Here is a 20,069-nt window from a genome sequence, read left to right as displayed (position 1 = left end):
TAAACATTAAAATATTTTCAAAGTCCTTTTTCATATAGCAAATCATTTTGAAAGAGTAAACGTTTAAAACATCAAATGAATTATGTTCAAAAGTTAGATTCTACCTTTCCACGAGATTTATCAAGGTTTCATGTTAAAAAAAAGGATCAGTGTTAACTTTGAAAAGATGTTTTCAGTGTGGATCTCCTTGTAAGCGTATTCGCAAATTCATAGCAGGACAAAATCTGGAAAAACAGGGACAATATTTTTCCAAGACTAATTCCTTTGGAATTGGCAGACAATTAACTCAACTTCATGTTGGTTCCACACTTGGCTGTTGAAGTAGTACACCCTCATGAATAGTACAGTTTGATCCATTGTGATTTTGGAATTAACAATACTCCCCACACTTTTTTTCCAGGCAGGACTTCTATTTTCATGCCTCAGACTTTTAGAGATTCCATATAAATTTGGCACAAAGGGGCAATGACCCCATTCTCAAACTCCACCACCTTCATATTTCTTCTCTTTACTAACCCTCATTTGCCCTCTCCTACCACACCCTCCCAACTTAATTCTCCCTCCAGGCACCCACATAATGCAGTATATGAAAGAGTGGGCAAATGAGCACCTTACCTTTTCACACAAAAAGAATTGGGCCTCCTGGAGAGGAAAATGTAAGCAATTCAAAGTGTTCACATAGCTGTAAGGGTTCAGAACTCCAGGGCAGCTTCTGCTGCTTCAGAACTCATAACCCCACTGGACCAACATCTCTCCCACAGGAGCAATCACAAAATCCAGACCCATAATGTTATACTTAATGTAAATCTAAAATAAGTACTGTTGTAACAGAAACTTTATGTGAAACAAAACTCAGTGGTTAAATATTTACGAGTTTAGATTATTCATAGGAATATTTGAGAGAAGTAATTGAAATCCAAGCTTGTAAAACAACATAAAATAATCGGAGACCATTTGCTTGGAAAGTGCTGCAACTTATCTGTAGACAGTATGCAAATAGTAGATGGGGTACCAGCCAACAGTGTTGCTTTGTTCTGTTTGGGTACTATGCTTCTTGAGCACTGCTGGAGGTTGACTCATTCGAGGAAGTGGAGAGTATTCCATCACACTCCTAAACTGCACTTTGTAGATGTTAGACAGGTTTTAGGAGAACAGTTAGTCACTAAAATTCAATGCTCTGGCCTGCTGTTATAGTCCTTGTACTTATGCACCTCAACCAATTAGAATTTTACTCAATGATCCCAAGGGTGATGATGGTGGGGAATTGAGGGTTGTTGTTGCTGCTATCAAGTTTGAAAAGGTTCTTTTTTTTCAAAAAAAAAAAGAGATAGCTACTGCCTAACATTCATGTGGCATGAATATTACTTGCCTCCTGAATGATAGTTGGACTCAAATGTTAAATTGTGAAAAAGATTACACAAATTGGGATGCATTTCCTGGACTTTAGAAGGTTTAAAGGTAACTTGTTTACAGTTTATTGGGATAGCACAGATAAAAAAGAAATAAGTTTCATTGAAGAATCCTTACATATTGGTAGATTTCTGACCTTCAAGGGCATTCAGAGATATTGGGACCAGCTATGTGTACGAAGTTGAGTCATGGATCAACCACAAGCTCACCAAATGGCAGAAGAGGTTAGTGAGCAACCTTCAGTTCCTAATGTCCTGTGAGAAGGGAACCATCACAGTCGAGAAGATAATCACGTTATCATCTAAAATCAACACTACACATCCCAAACTTCAGTCAAAATTCTGTTTCACAGCTCAAGGCTTTGAAGGTTTTGACATTTCCTTAAAAATATAAAGTGTGGTTTTGAGACAATTTGTAGATTATGAATAGCTGATGTCTTACTATAAAATCATACACTGCTAAGAGCTTAAATAAATAAATATATTTCAGAATCACCTTAAAGCAAGAACACTTCTATGATCAAAACTGTTTATTGCTGTGAATTTGTACATGTGACAAAAAATAAGAATAGCAAATAATTTCCAAAGTACTACAGATGAGAACTGCCACAAAGTAGCACTGCGCACTGAAACCTCATCAATGATCATTGCAAAAATAAGTCTAGGTTCATGCCTATGTTGCTAAGTCATTGATGAGGTTAAGACAGAACACGTTCAACTGGCAAACTGTGTCATAGTTAATCATCTTGTCCATGTATTAATAGGTATCAAGATAAACAAAACTGGAAAGTAAGGAGGGTATTTTACTGTTGAATTTTTTATACCAGTATTTCAAGTATAAAAATTGCTTCAGATCACATTTGCAACATGTAGAACTTTGGTGAAAAATTCTTAACACTGGTACTACTGTCTCAATATAAATGTTCTTTGGATCGCTGCCAATTAGATTTGTGGTATTGTCAGAAGTTAACGCATCAGTTATTTTGTGGTCACATTAACTGTGTAAATATATATTCTTTACACTGAATATTGTGTAAATTAGTGGAAAAAGTACAAAAAATTACTTTCAAATATAAGTAATTTTAAACATAATGTTACAATTAAATATGAAGGTGTTACGGTGCATAGAAAACATAAATGCTGAAAAAAGAGGCAAGATATTCCAAAGTATAATTAACCATAGAGTTTGTACTTATGACGTCCAATCCACTTCAAATTTAGTTAAGGATCTGGCTTCAGTTTGCCTAGCTAATTCTTGGGTTCATTCACCAGTCAATGCACTTAGTTTAATATCCATACTGCAATAGACAGTCAGCTCTTCTGTATGGCCCATGTACAACATGAATTCAGTCTCAACTCTTTCTGCATTCTAATAACTGGGACCACATTAAACAAAATAAAGCTCTTTTAAAAAATCCCTTTTAAAGGAGATATTACCCTTTAAATAATTATCTTTTGACTTGTGAATATGGGCGTAAAAGAAGCTTGTGTTCAATACAGTTACAATTAGTGTACTAGTTACTGCTTGAGGGCTGGATTACTAATTTGGTCCACATTAAAAATTCAATTAAATTCAGCTTAGCTATAAAAATAGACTACTCAATTTTCTGTTGTATAAAATAAGCAACCTTTGCATTTTTTGTTCAAATTGCACTGTAACAAACATATGCTATCTTTGTCTTTTAATACTGTTTCAGGTACTTTTAATTATAACTGAATTAAAATGCAAGGAAACAGCTACGAAGGCAGTACCACTACATGAGATCATACACTGCAGCACTCTATTCAAACAACTCAGACTAGGAAATTAATCAGTGTGCGGGTCTATTCCCTGGAAAATGGATCAATATCTTAATCAAGCTTTAGTTATGACAGCTTTTATTAAAAGCTATTAAAAATGCTGCTTGTTGCCATTCATATTTAATGTACATCTTGCTAGGTCCTAACTAGCAAGTATAAACATGATTATTTAGCTTTATTATATTTACATAAAAATACCTTTTGCATTTAGAACAAAAGCTTGAGTTACTTTTTGAAAAAGAATAAATAAAAGCATTTCTAAACTCAAACATTTAAAATAGTTTGAATGATAATGCATAATTTTCAGAAGGGTCATTTCCAGCCCTCTCTACAAAGCAATGGTATTTATTTTACAATCAAATCACACAAAAGATCTCACAATAGGGTACCAAATTCAAATTCAATCAAAATCACAGTTCCTAATGTGTGACAGCTGCTGTAGACTCATGCAACACATGCATAAACGAGGAATTCTGCCTGAACACTGTACAATATAAACAGCTTCTGCAAGAGCAGTGAGGTTAATGATTATACATTACATAGAATTTGAAATGCACTTTTTTTAAAGAAAAAAGATCTATACAAAAATTCCTAAAGCACCAACACAACAGGTTTTAAAATCAACTTGAACACAAGAGTCTTGTACGAATGTTGTGCATGTGTCTTACACCACATATAAACAGTGATCAGTTTTTCTGAAGACAATGCAATCTGTCAGTAAAATATTCAATAACTGGGGAACCAAGTTAATAAGTGCTAAGCAGCATGATTTGTACAACTCCTCGCTACTAGTGGCCAATTCATCAAAGACCCAAGCAGGGTTATTTGAGTAAACCATTACCTATTGTATAAAAGATTTTGTTTTGACTTTGATTTTTTTTGGCTAGACGGGGGTTCAATCCATATGGAAATACATCATGTTTAACAGTCTCTTAATGTTAAAATTTGTTTGCTTGATATGGAGTGCATATTTTCACTTTGTATAGGAATATCCCCACTTTTCAAGTCCAAACAGCCGAGGAACATCCAAATGGTTAGAGACCCTGAAATATGTTAGCATTGTAGGTTAAAAATGGTACAGCCCAAGCAAGAATCATTGATAAACAAGGTCCACGTGGATCAGTTATTGGATTATTGAGTCCGGATCAGAAAGAAAATCTGGTTCTAATCTACTGTCACTAGGGTGCTTCATCTTGGAATCAGGCCAACCTCAAAAGGCCTCTGCTCATTTCTCTTCTACATGTATGCAGGAGGATCATCAACAGGACTATGGACAAGTGAAAGATTGAATCTTTGTTAGGGGGAATTGTAGTTACCAGGAGCTTGTTTCTCATGAATAAAGTAGTGAAAAGCAGTTTACTTATCCCCCTGAGAAGAAATCACAGGAAGTTGTTGGGATATATGTGGCTGTAATGGTAGCTTGTTTTCTTTACAACTCTATCATGATAAGCAGCAATCCTTGGATCTAAGGGCACCTTATTTCCAAGGAATCCACTCCAAGAGGCTGTATACACTCTTGTTAAGTCTCCAACAATCTATTAACAGCTTAAGATCAACACAGTGGAAAGGGTATATACGTTTGCATTACATACACCTTAGTTGCGAACCCTGTAATAATGTATTCAATCTAAATGAAGTGGAAATTAATTATCTTATACAATTGAAGAATATTTTAAAAATATTTCATTTCTCACTTCAAGTTGTAAGGGGGCAACATTCAGGACCTGCAGAAGAAAAAGAGAACACTGATGTGGAAAATGAGGACTTGCCTCTTTCCAATTAATATAGCACTTTAATCAACTCTTATTTTGCAAAGATAAGAGCAATTTGCGCTTAATTGAGAATAACACTGTCTTTTGAAATTAAATTCACGCTTTCCTCCTGACTGTTTACAAGAGATCTGTATTTTGCAACTTTTCTGTGGAATAGTCACTGGCTTTACTTATTCTTACAGACATAGATGTTTAAAAACTCAATGCCAAAAGAGTAATAGAAAAGTCTTGTGGTAAATATATTTTCCAGGTCTCCGCATTACATTATGGCTCAGTTATGTAAGAATTTCTAAGCCACCAGGAGCACAGAAAAATAACAGATTAACTTGTAGTTTGACTCAAAATTCAAACATCCTTAAAAATCAAATTATTCAGATGTTAAAAATATTACAATGCTTCCAAACACTCTGCTATTCCATTCCTCAAACCACTACCAATGAATACATTGCCTAGATTTTGCTTTTTCACCTCGGTTATATGCAGCATGTGTCCTTAAAATTCTCTGGACTGACCAAAAAATGAACAGGAATTTGGGACATTTTACTCTGTCCTGAGAGAACCTTTGAGAGACTCCCTCAGTCATGCCAGAATAGAAGCATTATCAAACCACATTTGAAACACAGAGCATCTTGCAAAAGCATTAATGGAATGGAGTCAAGTACCTACAAATGCAGCAATAAAATATCACTGTTTTTAGAAACATATTTTTCCATAAGTCATCCTCACTATCATGAATTCATTTTCCCTAATAATTTTGCAGCTTGGACATTCAATTATTCCAGGGAGCACAGGGAATGATAAATCACATTTACAGGGGTGATCTCTGGACTGGGGGTGTACATGCCAGCAAACTCCAGAAGTGACTCCAGGATATTGCTTTTACTTTTAGGGAGCATGAAACATCAAAATTGATATTCTATACCTCTAAGTGAGACACATTTTCTCTAGTACGCAGTAAGGCATGTGCACAACACTAACACAAGGCACTAGTGATTCATTTGTCATTTCTAAAGTTTGGAGTGCAGCTGTCTGAAGATAACCAATTCATGACACAGAACACTCATAACTCCCTTCGTCCTCAAGTTGCTGCTCCTCTTCTTCCTCTTGACCGTCATCTTCCGGCCTGCTGGTAATCCCACTGCCATCATTCTGGCTACCGTTAATATGACTTGCAGCATTTCTATTGTCCTCTGTCCAAGAGCTGGGGGCCTCCACTGTCTTTGATATGCTGACCCGGCTCAAAGGCTGAAAAGCTTCAGGCTGAATCTGCTCCTCTGTGATCTCGTTCAATTTCTGCAGCTGGGGCTTTATACGATTCAGAAATGGCTTGTATCCAGGGCTGGCAGTATCAAATCAGCACCGGGTAGTGGTGGAAGAGAGGGTGAGAGAGAGAAAATGTTTACTGTGTGAAACACAACAGCAGTATTCTCCTCAATATTTATTCAGCTGTTCTTTACACATAAAAAAAACAATATAGACATTTTGATATTTTCATAGTTGACCTTTCATTCTATTAGTCACATCTGAAGTATTTAAAAACAGATTAACAAGTTTCAAGTGCATAGAAACAAAGACATAAGACCAGCATGTATTCTAAAAAGATGCAAGATGACAAAATCAATAAATTACACTGAGGTCATCTGGAAGTTTAAACTCCAAAAAACTTCAATACAGCAGCATATAGATCCTCATCGTCAATATGTAAACTCGGCTAACCTGATCCATTTCGCTATGAACCAAATGCCCAGATCTCATCCTTTTAGGTCTATTAAAGCTGGCTCACTTCCCAAATAGCTGACACCCAATGACCATGAAACTATCTTGTAACATGGTTTGTGAGAGAATGACAACAGCAGCTGCACTGAGTGGCTTTGCAGGATCAGCAAATCTGATGGAATTAGCTGCCTCTTCTTTGCACACCAGAAGCTGGGTAAAGAGCAGAGGGGAAGTACAGCAGAACTGAAAATTCTGGTTGGGAGATAAGCAAGCCCTTCTCAATCTATGTTAATTTAATTATAAACCTTGCCTCAGAATTTAACATATTGATCAGATTTTCTCTTAAAGAATGCTGTTGTGCATGATTCGTTCATGCCTGGAACCTTAAAGACTCCATTTAAAAATTGGAGAATTTGTAGAGTTTTGATGAAATTAAATAATATTCTAACTTTTCCTGAGAAACTAAATGTACTCTAACTTCTGAGTATCTATTCAACTGACCCTATACTTGCCTCACACACCACACCTACAGCAGGCCACTACAAGGGAACTATAAGAATCATTTCTGAAGGAGCCTCAATTGGAATCGCTGATCAGAAATAGAGCTCTCTCCTTTTGTAAAGAGAAGGGTCAAAGTGGCAGAGTTTGCCACTCCTGACATATCTGGCCCAGTATGCTCATTGTTCACCTGACTCCAGACTGTCAGAACACTGAAGACCTCTGGGGTCCGCTTGTTAACCTGGAAACTGTTCTCTCTAGTTACTTATTTTTGAAGATATTCTGAACTACAGAAAAATTGAAACCTCTACTTAATTTTAAAAGATGGATTTTTAATGCAATTCTGGTGCAATAAGAATATTGTTTTTTTAACTCTCTCAAAATAGAGGACTTCAAGTATCTATTGACATGAGGCAGACAAAGCATGTGCATACTTCTGTTTCCATGGCTAGTTTTTCCTGACTGTTACTAGCCTGTCACCAGAGGTTGAGATTTGCTACTCCACATCAGGTCAGGCAGCATCCAGGGAACAGGAGAATCGACGTTTCGGGCATAAGCCCTTCTTCAGGAGGGCTGAAGAAGGGCTTATGCCCGAAACGTCGATTCTCCTGTTCCCTGGATGCTGCCTGACCTGCTGCGCTTTTCCAGCAACACATTTCCAGCTCTGATCTCCAGCATCTGCAGACCTCACTTTCTCCTACTCCACATCAGGCACAGCCAGCTCGGAGATTCTCCTGGTTCATTGGCTACCACTTACGCAGTTAAATTTGAAGATTTATAGGTTGATATGTGGCTCGTTTAACAACATTATGAATGCACTTTGCCTGGCCATCAAGTCCTCTAGAGCAAGACTCTAAACAGGAGCTGCTGGGTCAGATGCTGAAATGCGACCCATTGCACCATAAAACCTTTTACATTCTCAACATGAAGCTCATTAAAACAGATCGATAGAAACAAATTGATTATATTTCATGAATGCAATTTTTAAATCGGAATGTGGAGGTAACAATTAGTAGTATATTTCGATTACTAAGGTATATGTTTGACAGAATCATACAGAATGACTCAGCACAGAATGCCCATTTTTCGGCTCATTACACCTATAGTTTGATAGGGTGCGGGTATCGTTGGCTTGGCTGACGTTTATTGCATATCCTGAAAATCCCTGGTGGTGGTGGTGGTCAGATGTCTTCTTGAACCCCACTACAGTCCATGGAGTTTAGGGACATCCTAACACTGCTGTTAAGAATGGAATTCCAGGATTTTGACCCAAGGACAGTGAAAGAATGGCAACGTACTTCCCAATAAGGATTGTATAAGATTTAAAGGAGAACCTGTAGGTGGTGGTGCTACATTCAACTGTTGTCCTTGACCTTCCAAGCAGCAGACATTGTGATTTTGGAAGGTGCTGCTCAAATAGCCGAGGTGAGCTTGTGCAGTGGATCTTGTAAGTAGCACAAACTGCTTCACAGGTCAAATAGTGAAGAAGTGACTGTTAAAGGTGATTAGGTGTACAGTTGTTAAAGCTAATCAAACACACTGAACATTATTAAGGTTGTATCCATTCAGCCAAGTGGGGAGTACTCCATAATTCTCCTGAATTGTGCCTTTTAGATGATGAACAGGCATTAGGACACAAGAGGCAATTTATTTGCTTTTAGAAGTCCTAACCTCTGACCTGTTTCATAGTCACAGTAATTAGATGGTCCAATTCAATTTTTGCATGAGTAACCCCCCAGAAATCTGATAGTTGGGGATATAGCAATGGCCTATCACCATTGCCTGACATTTAAGTTGCAAATATCTTTGCGGAGTTCAAGCCAAGCCTGGATGCTGCTTTAGGTCTTGCTGCACGTGGATATGAGGAATAGTGACTGGTGATCACTATGCAATCATCAAACATCTCCATTTTTGTCATGATGGAATGTAACTATTTAAAGAAGCAGCTGGGAATAGTTGGGCCCAGGACACTACCCTGAAGAGATCCTGTAAAGGTGCCATGGGGTTGAGAGGGTTGACCTGCAACAACTACAATCAGCTTCCTTTTTAACAGGCAAGTCTTCAACTAATGGAGAATTTACCCAAGTCTCATTGATTCCAGTTTTGCTAGAGATCCTTAGTGCCATTACTGGTCAAATGCTATCTTGATGTCAAGGACAGTCACTCTCAGCACACCTCTGAAGATTCCTCTTTTGCCTATGTTTGAACCAAGGTTGTAATGAGATCAAGAGGTAAGTGGCCCTGGCAGAAATGAGCAAATTATTGCTTGACAGTATTTAAGATGGCCCCTTCCATCAGTTTACTGATGAAAAGCAGACAGACAGGGCAGTAACTGGCCAGCTAGGATTTGCTTTGCTTGGTGTAAAGCACAATTTTCCACACTGCTAGCATTGCAGATGCCCAGGAATAGTTTGGCAGGGGTATCACAAATTCCTGCGACAGAAGTATTATTGGCAGAATTTTGTCTGGGCCCATTGCCCATGCAGTATTTTATGTCTTCAGAAATTCTTTGATTTCACATGGAGTAAACCAATTTTTCTTAAGGCTGGTATGTGAGATGCTGTTGACCTCCACAGGAAGCCAAGATGGATTATGCACTTGGCACTTCTGGATGAAGACTGCTTCAAATGCTTCAGCCTGACCTTCTGCAATGATGTGATGGGCTGCACCACCATTAAAAATGGGGCTACTCGTGGAAATCTCTCTCCGGAGGAATTATTTATTTGTCTACCACCACAACTGGATGTGGTAGGTCTACAGAGCTTAGACCTTGTTAGCTTCTGATTCATTGACTGTGGGATCATTTATCCCTGTTTGTGCATGCTGTGCCTTCTGATTGGCATACAAGTAACCCTATGTTGTAGCTTCATTAGGTTAACACCTCACTTTTAGTTATGCCTGGTGCTGCACCTGGCATGTCCTCCTGCACTCTTTATTGAAGCAGGGTCGATCACCTGACTTGACAATAACAGGAGAATGGAGGATATATCAGATGATTAGGTTAGAGATTTTGGCGAATATAATTCGCCTATGAAGAGAGATTAGATATGCTGTGAATATTTTCCTTAGAACAGAAAAAACTGAGGGGAGAGTGGAATGTGGCGTACATCACATGAAGGATGATTAGGAGAAATTTTTCCCCTTAGTAGAGGAGTCAAAAGTTAGGGGACAATTTCAAGGTCTGGAGCAGGAATTTTAGAGGGATTAAGGAAACGCTTTCATCCAGAGGATGGCAGGTATCTGAAACTCACTGCCAAAAATGCAGAAACCCTGAAGAGTTTCCAGAAATATTTAGATGAGCACTTGAAATGTCACAGCTTACAGGTTGTGGGTCAAATGTTGGAACATCAAATTAGAATGCTTGATGACTGTGGCAGACATGGAGGGCCAAAAGACCTTTTCTCTGTACTGTAAAACTCTAAAACTCTATTACTTTTGCTGGGAAATCGTTCACTTTGAAACTGTGCCCCACGCCCCACACCCCTCACCCCTCCTCCAGCCATTTTCGTCTCCCTCACCAAACAAACACACATTCTCAACAGGAACTCTTAAGTGCTCCTGGTATCTTAAAAACTTCAATAAGATCACTTTTGCATCTTTTAAATTGTAATGGCTACACAGTCCAGTCTGTTGAGCCTTTCCTGGTAAGGAATCAATTTAGTGAACACAGTTCTCCAATGCAGCCAAAATTGTATGCAGTACTCTAGATATTGTCTCGCCAATGCTGTGTACAGTTATAGCAAGACTTCCCCATCTGATTACTGTACTTTACGGCTGCCCAAACCAAATATGTTGCATTTGACTTCATCAAGGTTCTAATTTTGGTGCAGCAAGTTAAAACTAATAGAAGCAGAAGCATCACTTGAAATCATTTTATTCTTTGAAAACCTTAATTGCAGTTACGAATAAGCTATGCTAGGCTTACTGCACTTCACTTACCAATCTGCTAAAGCCCATCCATCCACAGCTAGCATCCCACTTTTTATACCCTGCAAAATGTCCGTGGGAACTTCAGAGTGTTGGACTGAACTGATTATCTGACAGATCACAGCGGAATCTCGAAGAATAAGGGCTATAATCATACACCACTCCAAACAGCCAGCTTCCATAAAAATGTGCATCAGATACCTGAAAGAACAAACAGTCCAGTCAGAGAGGGGCAACACAGGTAACTGTAGGAAGTGAGCCTCCAAAACTTCTAACTTTGGGACTGCATAATTTTTAAACATTCATTTCTGCCAATTTTTTATTACTCCAAAATACATTTAAAAATTTTAGCCATAAATATAATCTTGAACATATTTAAGAATATTAAATCGCCTTGTTATTCCCACAGTCTTCAAACTAATATTATTCATCGCTTTAGGAAGAATTCTTGAATTCCTGTAACCCTGAAAAATTTTGTTTGGCTACTCTTGATTGAGAAAACTGCCTGGAATGCTTCACCCTTTAATTTATTATACCTACGCAAGTGAAAGTACCTGTTTTCGCATGGAGTTTTAGAAATGCTCTTCGAACCAGTGGATTTGGATTTATAAAACAAAATACAATTACTGTTAGTTACCTTAACTGAACCTGTGACTTGCGAGGGCCTTTGTTGGCCAACTCCATTGATATATATTCCAAATCAGACTGTGTTAGACTGAGTGCAGAAAAACCTTCATCCACCATAGTCCAGTCACCATCGACCATAGAACTGGTTTCTGTAAGATCAGTCGCTGATCCGATACTGCATTCATCACCTAAAAGTCAAACAAAACAAATCATTTAACTGATCAAGAAAGTTTGACGACATTCATTAAGTTTTTCATATTATTTGCCACATCTACAGATGTTAATAAGAACAGTTACAGAGCAAATATAAAACATGAGAAAGAAGTTTCAAGTTCCCTTGTTCTCTTAGCTGTCACAGGAAGATCTAATGACTAAATCATGGAAAAGTTGGCATAGGAACAATAAGTGAGGAATATATATATAAAAATTTTATTTGGGTCCATGCACACTCCAGGTAGGACTTCCATTATGAAATAGAATTAGTTAAGGTCTGCCTCAATAGCTAACGAAATTTAAATTCCACATCACAAGCATTTCCTGAACTTAACCAAGTGCAAAGATTTACCTCTCACTAAAAATACAAAAATAGTGGGTGTTATTCTTGAGAATACATGGACATTCCAGAAGATAGAGGAACATAATTAAGCCACTCAGCTCATTGAGTCTGCTCCATCGTTTGAACATGGCTGATATGTTTCTCAGTTCCATTCTCCTGCCTTCTCCCAGTAACTCTTGATCCCTTAAAAAAGTCAAGAAACTATTTACCTCTGTCTTAATTACTGTCAATGACTTGGCCTTCACAGTCTTTTGTGGCAATAAATTCCTTAGTTCTGCCTGAAAGATTTCCTCATCTCAGTTCTTAAAATAATTACACCTTTGCCTCAACACTGTGCCCTCTGGTCCTCATCTCTCTTACTCGTGGAAACATCTTCACCATATCCATTCTGTCCAGGCCTCTCAGTATTCTAGGAGAAAGTGAGAACTGCAGATGCTGGAGATCAGAATCAAGAATGTGTTGCTGGGAAAGCACAGTAGGTCAGGCAACATCGGAGGAGCAGGAGAATTGACATTTCGGGCATAAGATCGTCATCAGGAACGAGGCCTGTGGGCGGGCGGAGAGGAACTAAGAGATAAATGGGAGGTGTGTGGTGATGGGGGGTAAGTTGCTGAGAAAGCGATAGGTGGATGAAGGTGAGGGAGAAGGTGATAGGTCAGAGGGGGAGTGATGGACATTTCAGGAGGGCGGTGTTGAGTTGAAGGTTTGGGACTGGGATTATGTTGGGGGGGGGGAAAGGAAATGAGGAAGCTATTGAAATCCACATTTATCCCATGTGGTTGCAGGGTCCCAAGGTGGAATATGAGGTGTTCTTCCTACAGGTGTCAGGTGGTAACCATTTGGCAGTGGAGATGGCCCAGGACCTGCATGTCCTTGACGGAGTGGGGCGGTGGGGTTGGTGGATGCGGGTGTCCCAGAGATGTTTCTGAAATGATCTGCAAGAAGGCGTGCTGTGTCCCCGGTGTAGAGGAGACCACACCGGGTGCAATGGATGCAGTAGATGACATTGGTAGAGGTACAGATAAACTTTCTGACAGATGTGGAAGGATCCATTGGGGCCTTGGACGGAGGTGAAGGGAGTGGTGTGGGCGCAGGTTTTGCACTTCCTGTGGTGGCAGGGGAAGGTGCCAGGAGTGGGGTGTGGGATGGTGGGGAGGGAGAGCGTGGACCTGTCCAGGGAATCGCAGAGGGAATGGTCTCTCCGGAAAGCTGATAGGGGTGGGAAGGGAAATGTATCTTTGGTGGTGGGGTATGTTTGGAGGTGGTGGAAGTGGTGGAGGATGATGCGATGTATGTGGAGGTTGGTGGGGTGGAAGGTGAGAATTGGGGGGTTCTGTCCTTGTCACGTTGGGACAGGTGGAGATCAAGGGCAGTGGTGCATGAAGTAGAGGATTTGCAGTGGAGGGCATCATCAAACATGTGGGAAGGGACGTTGCGACCATGGAAGGAGGTGGCCATCTGGGACTTTCTGAGGTGGATTTGGTCATCCTGGGAACAGATGCAACGAAGGTAGAGGAATTGGGAATAAGGGATGGCGTTTTTACAGGAGATAGGGTAGGAGGAGGTGTAGTCTAGGCAGCTGTGGGAGTTGGTCAGCTTGTAATAGATGTCTGTAATAGAAATAATAGATTCAAAGTTTGTGAGAAGATTTGTAGCTCGGGTGCTCGTTGTTGTGGTTCTGTTCGCCGAGCTGGGAATTTGTGTTGCAGACGTTTTGTCCCCTGTCTAGGTGACATCCTCAGTGCTTGGGAGCCTCCTGTGAAGCGCTTCTGTGATCTTTCCTCTGGCATTTGTAGTGGTTTGAATCTGCTGCTTCCGGTTGTCAGTTCCAGCTGTCTGCTGCAGTGGTCGGTATATTGGGTCCAGATCGATGTGCTTATTGATTGAATCTGTGGATGAGTGCCATGCCTCTAGGAATTCCCTGGCTGTTCTCTGTTTGGCTTGTCCTATAATAGTAGTGTTGTCCCAGTCGAATTCATGTTGCTTGTCATCTGCGTGTGTGGCTACTAGGGATAGCTGGTCGTGTCGTTTCATATGTAGTGCACAAAATCCCATGCAAGGACTATACAAAACACTACATAGGACAAACAGGAAGACAGCTAACGATCTGCATCCATGAACACCAACTAGCCATGAAACGACACGACCAGCTATCCCTAGCAGCCACACACGCAGATGACAAGCAACATGAATTTGACTGGGACAACACTACTATTATAGGAGTGCCAAACAGAGTATTATAGGAGTATTATAAGCCAAACAGAACAGCCAGGGAATTCCTACAGAAGAAAATTCAGCCCACTGTGTCAAAGGGCAAGCTAGTGAGGGCAGAGTCCAGATAATTGGCCCTTAATGTTCAGAAAATGCACAGCAGAAAAAATATTCTGAGAATGCAAGCAAAAATCAGACACAGAAAATATTATTTCTCCAAAAAGAATTCAACAGGAATGAAATTTAGCTATAAGATCACTACAGTTAGGTGGGACAAAGGGAACTAAACTCCTATCTCTTTGTGGTTCCTCGACCTCAATGTGCTCAAAAACTAATCATATGATATAATTCTGAAGAGAGTATCTAATCTTTTGAAACTGTGTTTTAGCAACAGTATGGGATCAATGCACTCCCAGTAGTTTGAATTTTCTAAAAAGAGGCTTTACATATCAAAAATACCTTCCCTTCAAATCCTGAAACCACTGTGCAGTACATATTAAATAATTCAAAAGACAGCCAACATTTAGCAGAAGCACTGTAAAGGCAATAAAGTTTCCATATTCAGTCAACTGATATTTCATCAGCAAACAGAAAAGATACAAACATGTTTTTATATCTCAGATCATCAAATATTTTTGATAAGTTGCAAGGTACATCTCATATGTTACAAGTACAACAGGCATAACACAAAATTAAAGCTTTAAATCTATTAAGTGCTCAACAATCTGGAAGCACTGTGGAGTAAGAGAGGTGCGTTAATAGTGACAATTCGGTTATGTTTACTTTAGCGATGGAAAGGGATAGGTATAGGCCGCAGGGCAAGAGTTACTGCTGGAGGAAAGGAAATTATGATGTGACTAGGTGACATTTAGAATGCATAGGATGGGTACAATTGAAATGTAGAGTTTGTTCAAAGAACAGCTACTGCATGTCCTTGATAAGTATGTACCTGTCAGGTAGGGAGGAAGTGGTCAAGCGAAGGAACTGTGGTTTACGAAAGAAGTTGAATCTTGACAAGAGGAAGGAGGCTTATGTAAAGATGAGATGTGAAGGCTCAGTTAGGGTGCTTGAGAGTTACAAGTTAGCCAGGAAGGACCTAAAGAGAGAGCTAAGAGGAGCCAGGAGGGGACATAAGAAGTCTTTGGCAGGTAAGATCAACAAAAACCCTAAAGCTTTCTATAGGTATGCCAGGAATAAAAGAGCTTCTGGATCAGTGGTGCTGGAAGAGCACAGCAATTGAGGCAGCATCTGACGAGCAGCAAAATCAATGTTTCGGGCAAAAGCCCTTCATCAGGAATAAAAGAGCGACTAGAGTAAGATCAGGGCCAGTCAAGGAGAGTAGTGGGAAGTTGTGCTTGGAGTCTGAAGAGATAGGAAGGGCTCGAAATTAATATTTTTTGTCAGCATTCACACAGGAAAAAGACACTGTCGAGGAGGATACTGAGATACAGGCTATTAGACTAGATGGGTTTGAGGTTCATAAGGAGGAGATGTTAGCAATTATGGAAAGTGTAAAAATAGTTAAGTCCCCTGGGCTGGATGGGATTTATCCTAGGATTTTCTGGGAAGCTAGGGAGGAGATTGCAGAGCCTTTGGCTTTGATCTTTATGTCATCATTGTCTATAGGAATAGTGCCAGAAGACTGGAGGATAGCAAATGTTGTCCCGTTGTTCAAGAAGGGGAGTAGAGACAACCCCGGTAACTGTAGACCAGTGAGCCTTACATCTGTTGTGGGCAAAGTTTTGGAAAGGATTATAAGAGATTGGAAGATATAATTTGATTAGGAATAGTCAACATGGTTTTGTGAAAGGTAGTTTGTGCCTCACAAACCTTACTGAGTTCTTTGAGAAGGTGACCAAACAGGTGGATGAGGATAAAGCAGTTCAGGTGGTGCATATGGATTTCAGTAAAGCGTTTGATAAAGTTCCTCAGGGTAAGCTACTGCAGAAAATACAGAGGCATGGGGTTGAGGGTGATTTAGCGGTTTGGATCAGAAATTGGCTAACTGTAAGATGACAAAGGGTGATGGCTGATGGGAAATGTTCATCCTGGACTTCCATTACTAGTGGTGTAATGCAAGGATCTGTTTTGAGGTCACTGTTTTTTGTCATTTTTATAAATGACCTGGATGAGGGCGTAGAAGGATAGGCTTGTAAATTTGCTGATGACACTAAAGTTGATGGAGTTGTGGACAGTGCAGAAAGATGTTGCAGGTGACAGAGGGACATAGGTAAGCTGCAAGCTGGGCTGAGAGGTGGCAAATGGAGTTTAATGCGGAAAAGTATGAGGTGATTCACTTTGGAAGGAGTAACAGGAATACAGAGTACTGGGTTAATGGTAAGATTCTTGGTAGTGTGGATAAGCACAGAGATCTGTGTCCATGTGCATACATCCCTGGAAGTTGCCACCCAGGTTGATAATGTTGTTAAGGCATATGGTGTGTTAGCTTTTATCGGTAGAAAAATTGAGTTTCGCACTTGAGGTCATGTTGCAGCTGTATAAAACTCTAATGCGGCTGCACTTGCAGTATTACATACAGTTCTGGTCGCCGCAATATAGGAGAGATGTGGAAGCTTTATAAAAAGTGCAGAGGAGATGTACCAGGAAGTTGCCTGGTATGGAAGGAAGGTCTTATGAGGAAAGACTGAGGGATTTGAGGCTGTTTTTGTTAGAGAGAAAGTTAAGAGGTAACTTAATAAAGACACACAAGATGATCAGAGGATTCGATAGGATGGACAGTGAGAGCCTTTTTCCTCGGATGGTGATAGCTAGCATGATGGGACATAGCTTTAAATCGAGGGGTGATAGATATTAACAGATGTCAGAGGTAGCTTCTTTACTCAGATTAAGGGCGTGGAACATCTTGCCTGCAACAATAGTGGACTCGCCAAAATGAAGGGCATTTATATGGTCATTGGATAAACATATGGATGATAATGGAACAGTGTAGGTTAGGTGGGCTTTAGATTGGTTTCACAGGTCGGTGCAACATCGAGGGATGAAGGGCATGTGCTGTGTTGTAATGTTCTATGTTCTAATGTTTTAAATTCTGATGCAAGGTCAATCAACCTGAAATATTAACTCTTTCTCTCACCATAAATGCTGCCAGAACTGCAGAGCATTTAGCATTTGATGATTCATTTCAGAAATCTAGTGTTCTCTATTCCTTTGTTTTTCTATGAGGCTCATCATATAGTCAGTTACCTTTGCCATATTTCTACCTCTAGGAGAAAGTGAGGACTGCAGATGCTGGAGACCAGAGTTGAAAAGTGTGGTGCTGGAAAAACACAGCATCTCCTCCACTTCCTGCACCTCCGCCCTTGAGCCCCGCCCCTCCAATCACCACCAGGACAGAACCCCACTGGTCCTCACCTTCCACCCCACTAACCTCCGGATATATCGTATCATCCTCCATCATCTCCGCCACCTTCAAACAGACCCCACCACCAGGGATATATTTCCCTCCCCACCCCTATCAGCATTCCGGAGAGACCACTCCCTCCACGACTCCCTCGTCAAGTCCACATCCCCCACCAACCCAACCTCCACTCCCGGCACCTTCCCCTGCAACTGCAAGAAGTGCAAAACTTGTGCCCACACCTCCTCCCTCCAAGGCCCCAATGGATCCTTCCATATCCGTCACAAATTCACCTGCACCTCCACACACATCATTTACAGTATCCGCTGCACCAGGTGTGGTCTCCTCTACATTGGGGAGACAGGCCGCCTACTTGCGGAATGTTTCAGGGAACACCTCTGGGACACCCGCACCAATCAACCCAACCACCCCGTGGCTGAACACTTTAACTCCCCCTCCCACTCCGCCAAGGACATGCAGGTCCTTGGCCTCCTCCATCGCCAGACCCTGGCCACACGTCGCCTGGAGGAAGAGCACCTCATCTTCCACCTAGGAACCCTCCAACCACATGGGATGAATGTAGATTTCTCCAGCTTCCTCATTTCCCCTCCCCCCACCTTATCTCAGTCCCAACCCCCGGATTCAGCACCCCCCTCTTGACCTGCAATCTTCTTCCCGACCTCTCCGCCCCACCCCCTCTCCAGCCTATCATCCTCACCCTCACCTCCTTCCACCTATCGTATTCCCAGCGCCCCTCCCCCAAATTCCCTCTCCCCTACCTTTTATCTCAGCCCGTTTGGCACACCAGCCTCATTCCTGAAGAAGAGCTTATGGCCGAAACGTCGATTCTCCTGCTCATCGGATGCTGCCTTGCCTGCTGTGTTTTACCAGCACCACATGTATTTCTACCTCTAGTCAATAAAGTAAGCTAATACATTTTAATTGCATTTCTTGTCTCACTTAGACTCCACTAAGTCTGTAACTTGTTAAATGTGTTATGATTTGGTATAAATTATCCTTCTACTTTGATTAAAAATTGACTTAGCAAATTCAAAAAGGACAACACAAATACAGACAGACTTAATACCTACATTTGGCTGTGCTTTTCTGACTATTTAATTCATATTTTCATAGTAAGAAATGCTTACTTACCTTTTGAAAGTAATGGTGACAGAATTGCATCTTGCGTCTGAGGTCCTTGCAATGAGCCAGAATCTGTTTGCGTGTGTGCAGTATTAAGGCTAAGACAGATGTGGCCAGCATGTGCATTTATGACTCCACTCTCCAAATCACTGGTTACAAAAGTCTCAGTTGACTGAGAGTTAAGAAACTGTTCTCCAACTGCAGAAAGTTAAAACAAAGATCCTATTGGTGCTCACTAGTTAATTTTGTTTTACGCATATAACTTCAAATATTTGCTTCTCCTTTGAATCAAGATACCGACTATCAACCTTAATGTAATTTACAACTGCTCAATATCACAATACATCAAGGTGCACACATTATGATATTTTACATTTTCCAAGGAACCTTATTGGCTTTTTATGTGGCTATTATAATTTGGTCTTTTTTCCCTAGTTAATACAGAATACTGAGGAAAAAATAAGTGTTCCTCGCACATTAGCATTCGTGTCTTTTTTGCAAAATCATTCACAAGGTATCATCACAGGAACAGATCCTGAAAGCAAGGACTTAAAGTTTACCAGCCACATAACTTCCATTTGTTGCACCACTGCAACAAATTTTGAGGAAATATTAAGTATCACACCATCTGATCTTCAACATTTCCTTCTCACTAGTTAATATTCCAGAACCTCCTCTTCAATATCATTGTGGGAGTAACATTACCAAAGAAAGTGCAATAGTTCATGAACACTGCCCAACATGAGCTTCTTAAGGAAAACAGGAATAGGCAAGAAATGGGTCCTCACCAACATCACCCATATTCTGTTTACACAAAAATCAAATTAAAAGTAAATTTGCAGTATTTGCTTCTAACACTTCAAGGTATCTCAACAAAGAACAAATGGCTTGCTGTCATGTACTGTGATTGATACCTCTCAATTATTCAAGTTACCAAGGATGAGTGATAACAGAGCGGCTTAGAATAAGAATCATTTGCCTGTGCCATCTCTAAATGTACAAATCAATTAGTCCTACGTGCTTTGTCATGATCCAGTTTTTGCTGGGGCAAT

General features: G+C 40.3%; 1 protein-coding gene across 1 annotated transcript in view; it reads right to left on the bottom strand.

Annotated features, from left to right (window-relative positions):
- Positions 1 to 1,921: 1,921 nt before the first annotated feature.
- ric1 (RIC1 homolog, RAB6A GEF complex partner 1) overlaps positions 1,922 to 20,069 on the bottom strand; it is a 218,438-nt gene continuing 200,290 nt past the window's right edge. The window contains exons 23-26 of the mRNA XM_043715245.2: positions 19,027 to 19,215; positions 11,760 to 11,937; positions 11,135 to 11,323; positions 1,922 to 6,320 (exon numbers count right to left, since the gene is read on the bottom strand). Of these exons, the coding sequence (XP_043571180.2) occupies positions 6,026 to 6,320; positions 11,135 to 11,323; positions 11,760 to 11,937; positions 19,027 to 19,215 (851 nt within the window). The 3' untranslated portion in view covers positions 1,922 to 6,025. The remainder of the gene's footprint in view (positions 6,321 to 11,134; positions 11,324 to 11,759; positions 11,938 to 19,026; positions 19,216 to 20,069) is intronic.

The sequence above is a fragment of the Chiloscyllium plagiosum genome, unplaced genomic scaffold (assembly GCF_037043375.1).
Source record: "Chiloscyllium plagiosum isolate Xiang-an unplaced genomic scaffold, Cpla_swu_hap1 HiC_scaffold_2, whole genome shotgun sequence".
Taxonomy (NCBI): domain Eukaryota; kingdom Metazoa; phylum Chordata; class Chondrichthyes; order Orectolobiformes; family Hemiscylliidae; genus Chiloscyllium; species Chiloscyllium plagiosum.
The sequence above is the reverse complement of the archived record's forward strand: the minus strand, read 5'-3'. Positions and strand labels throughout refer to the sequence as shown.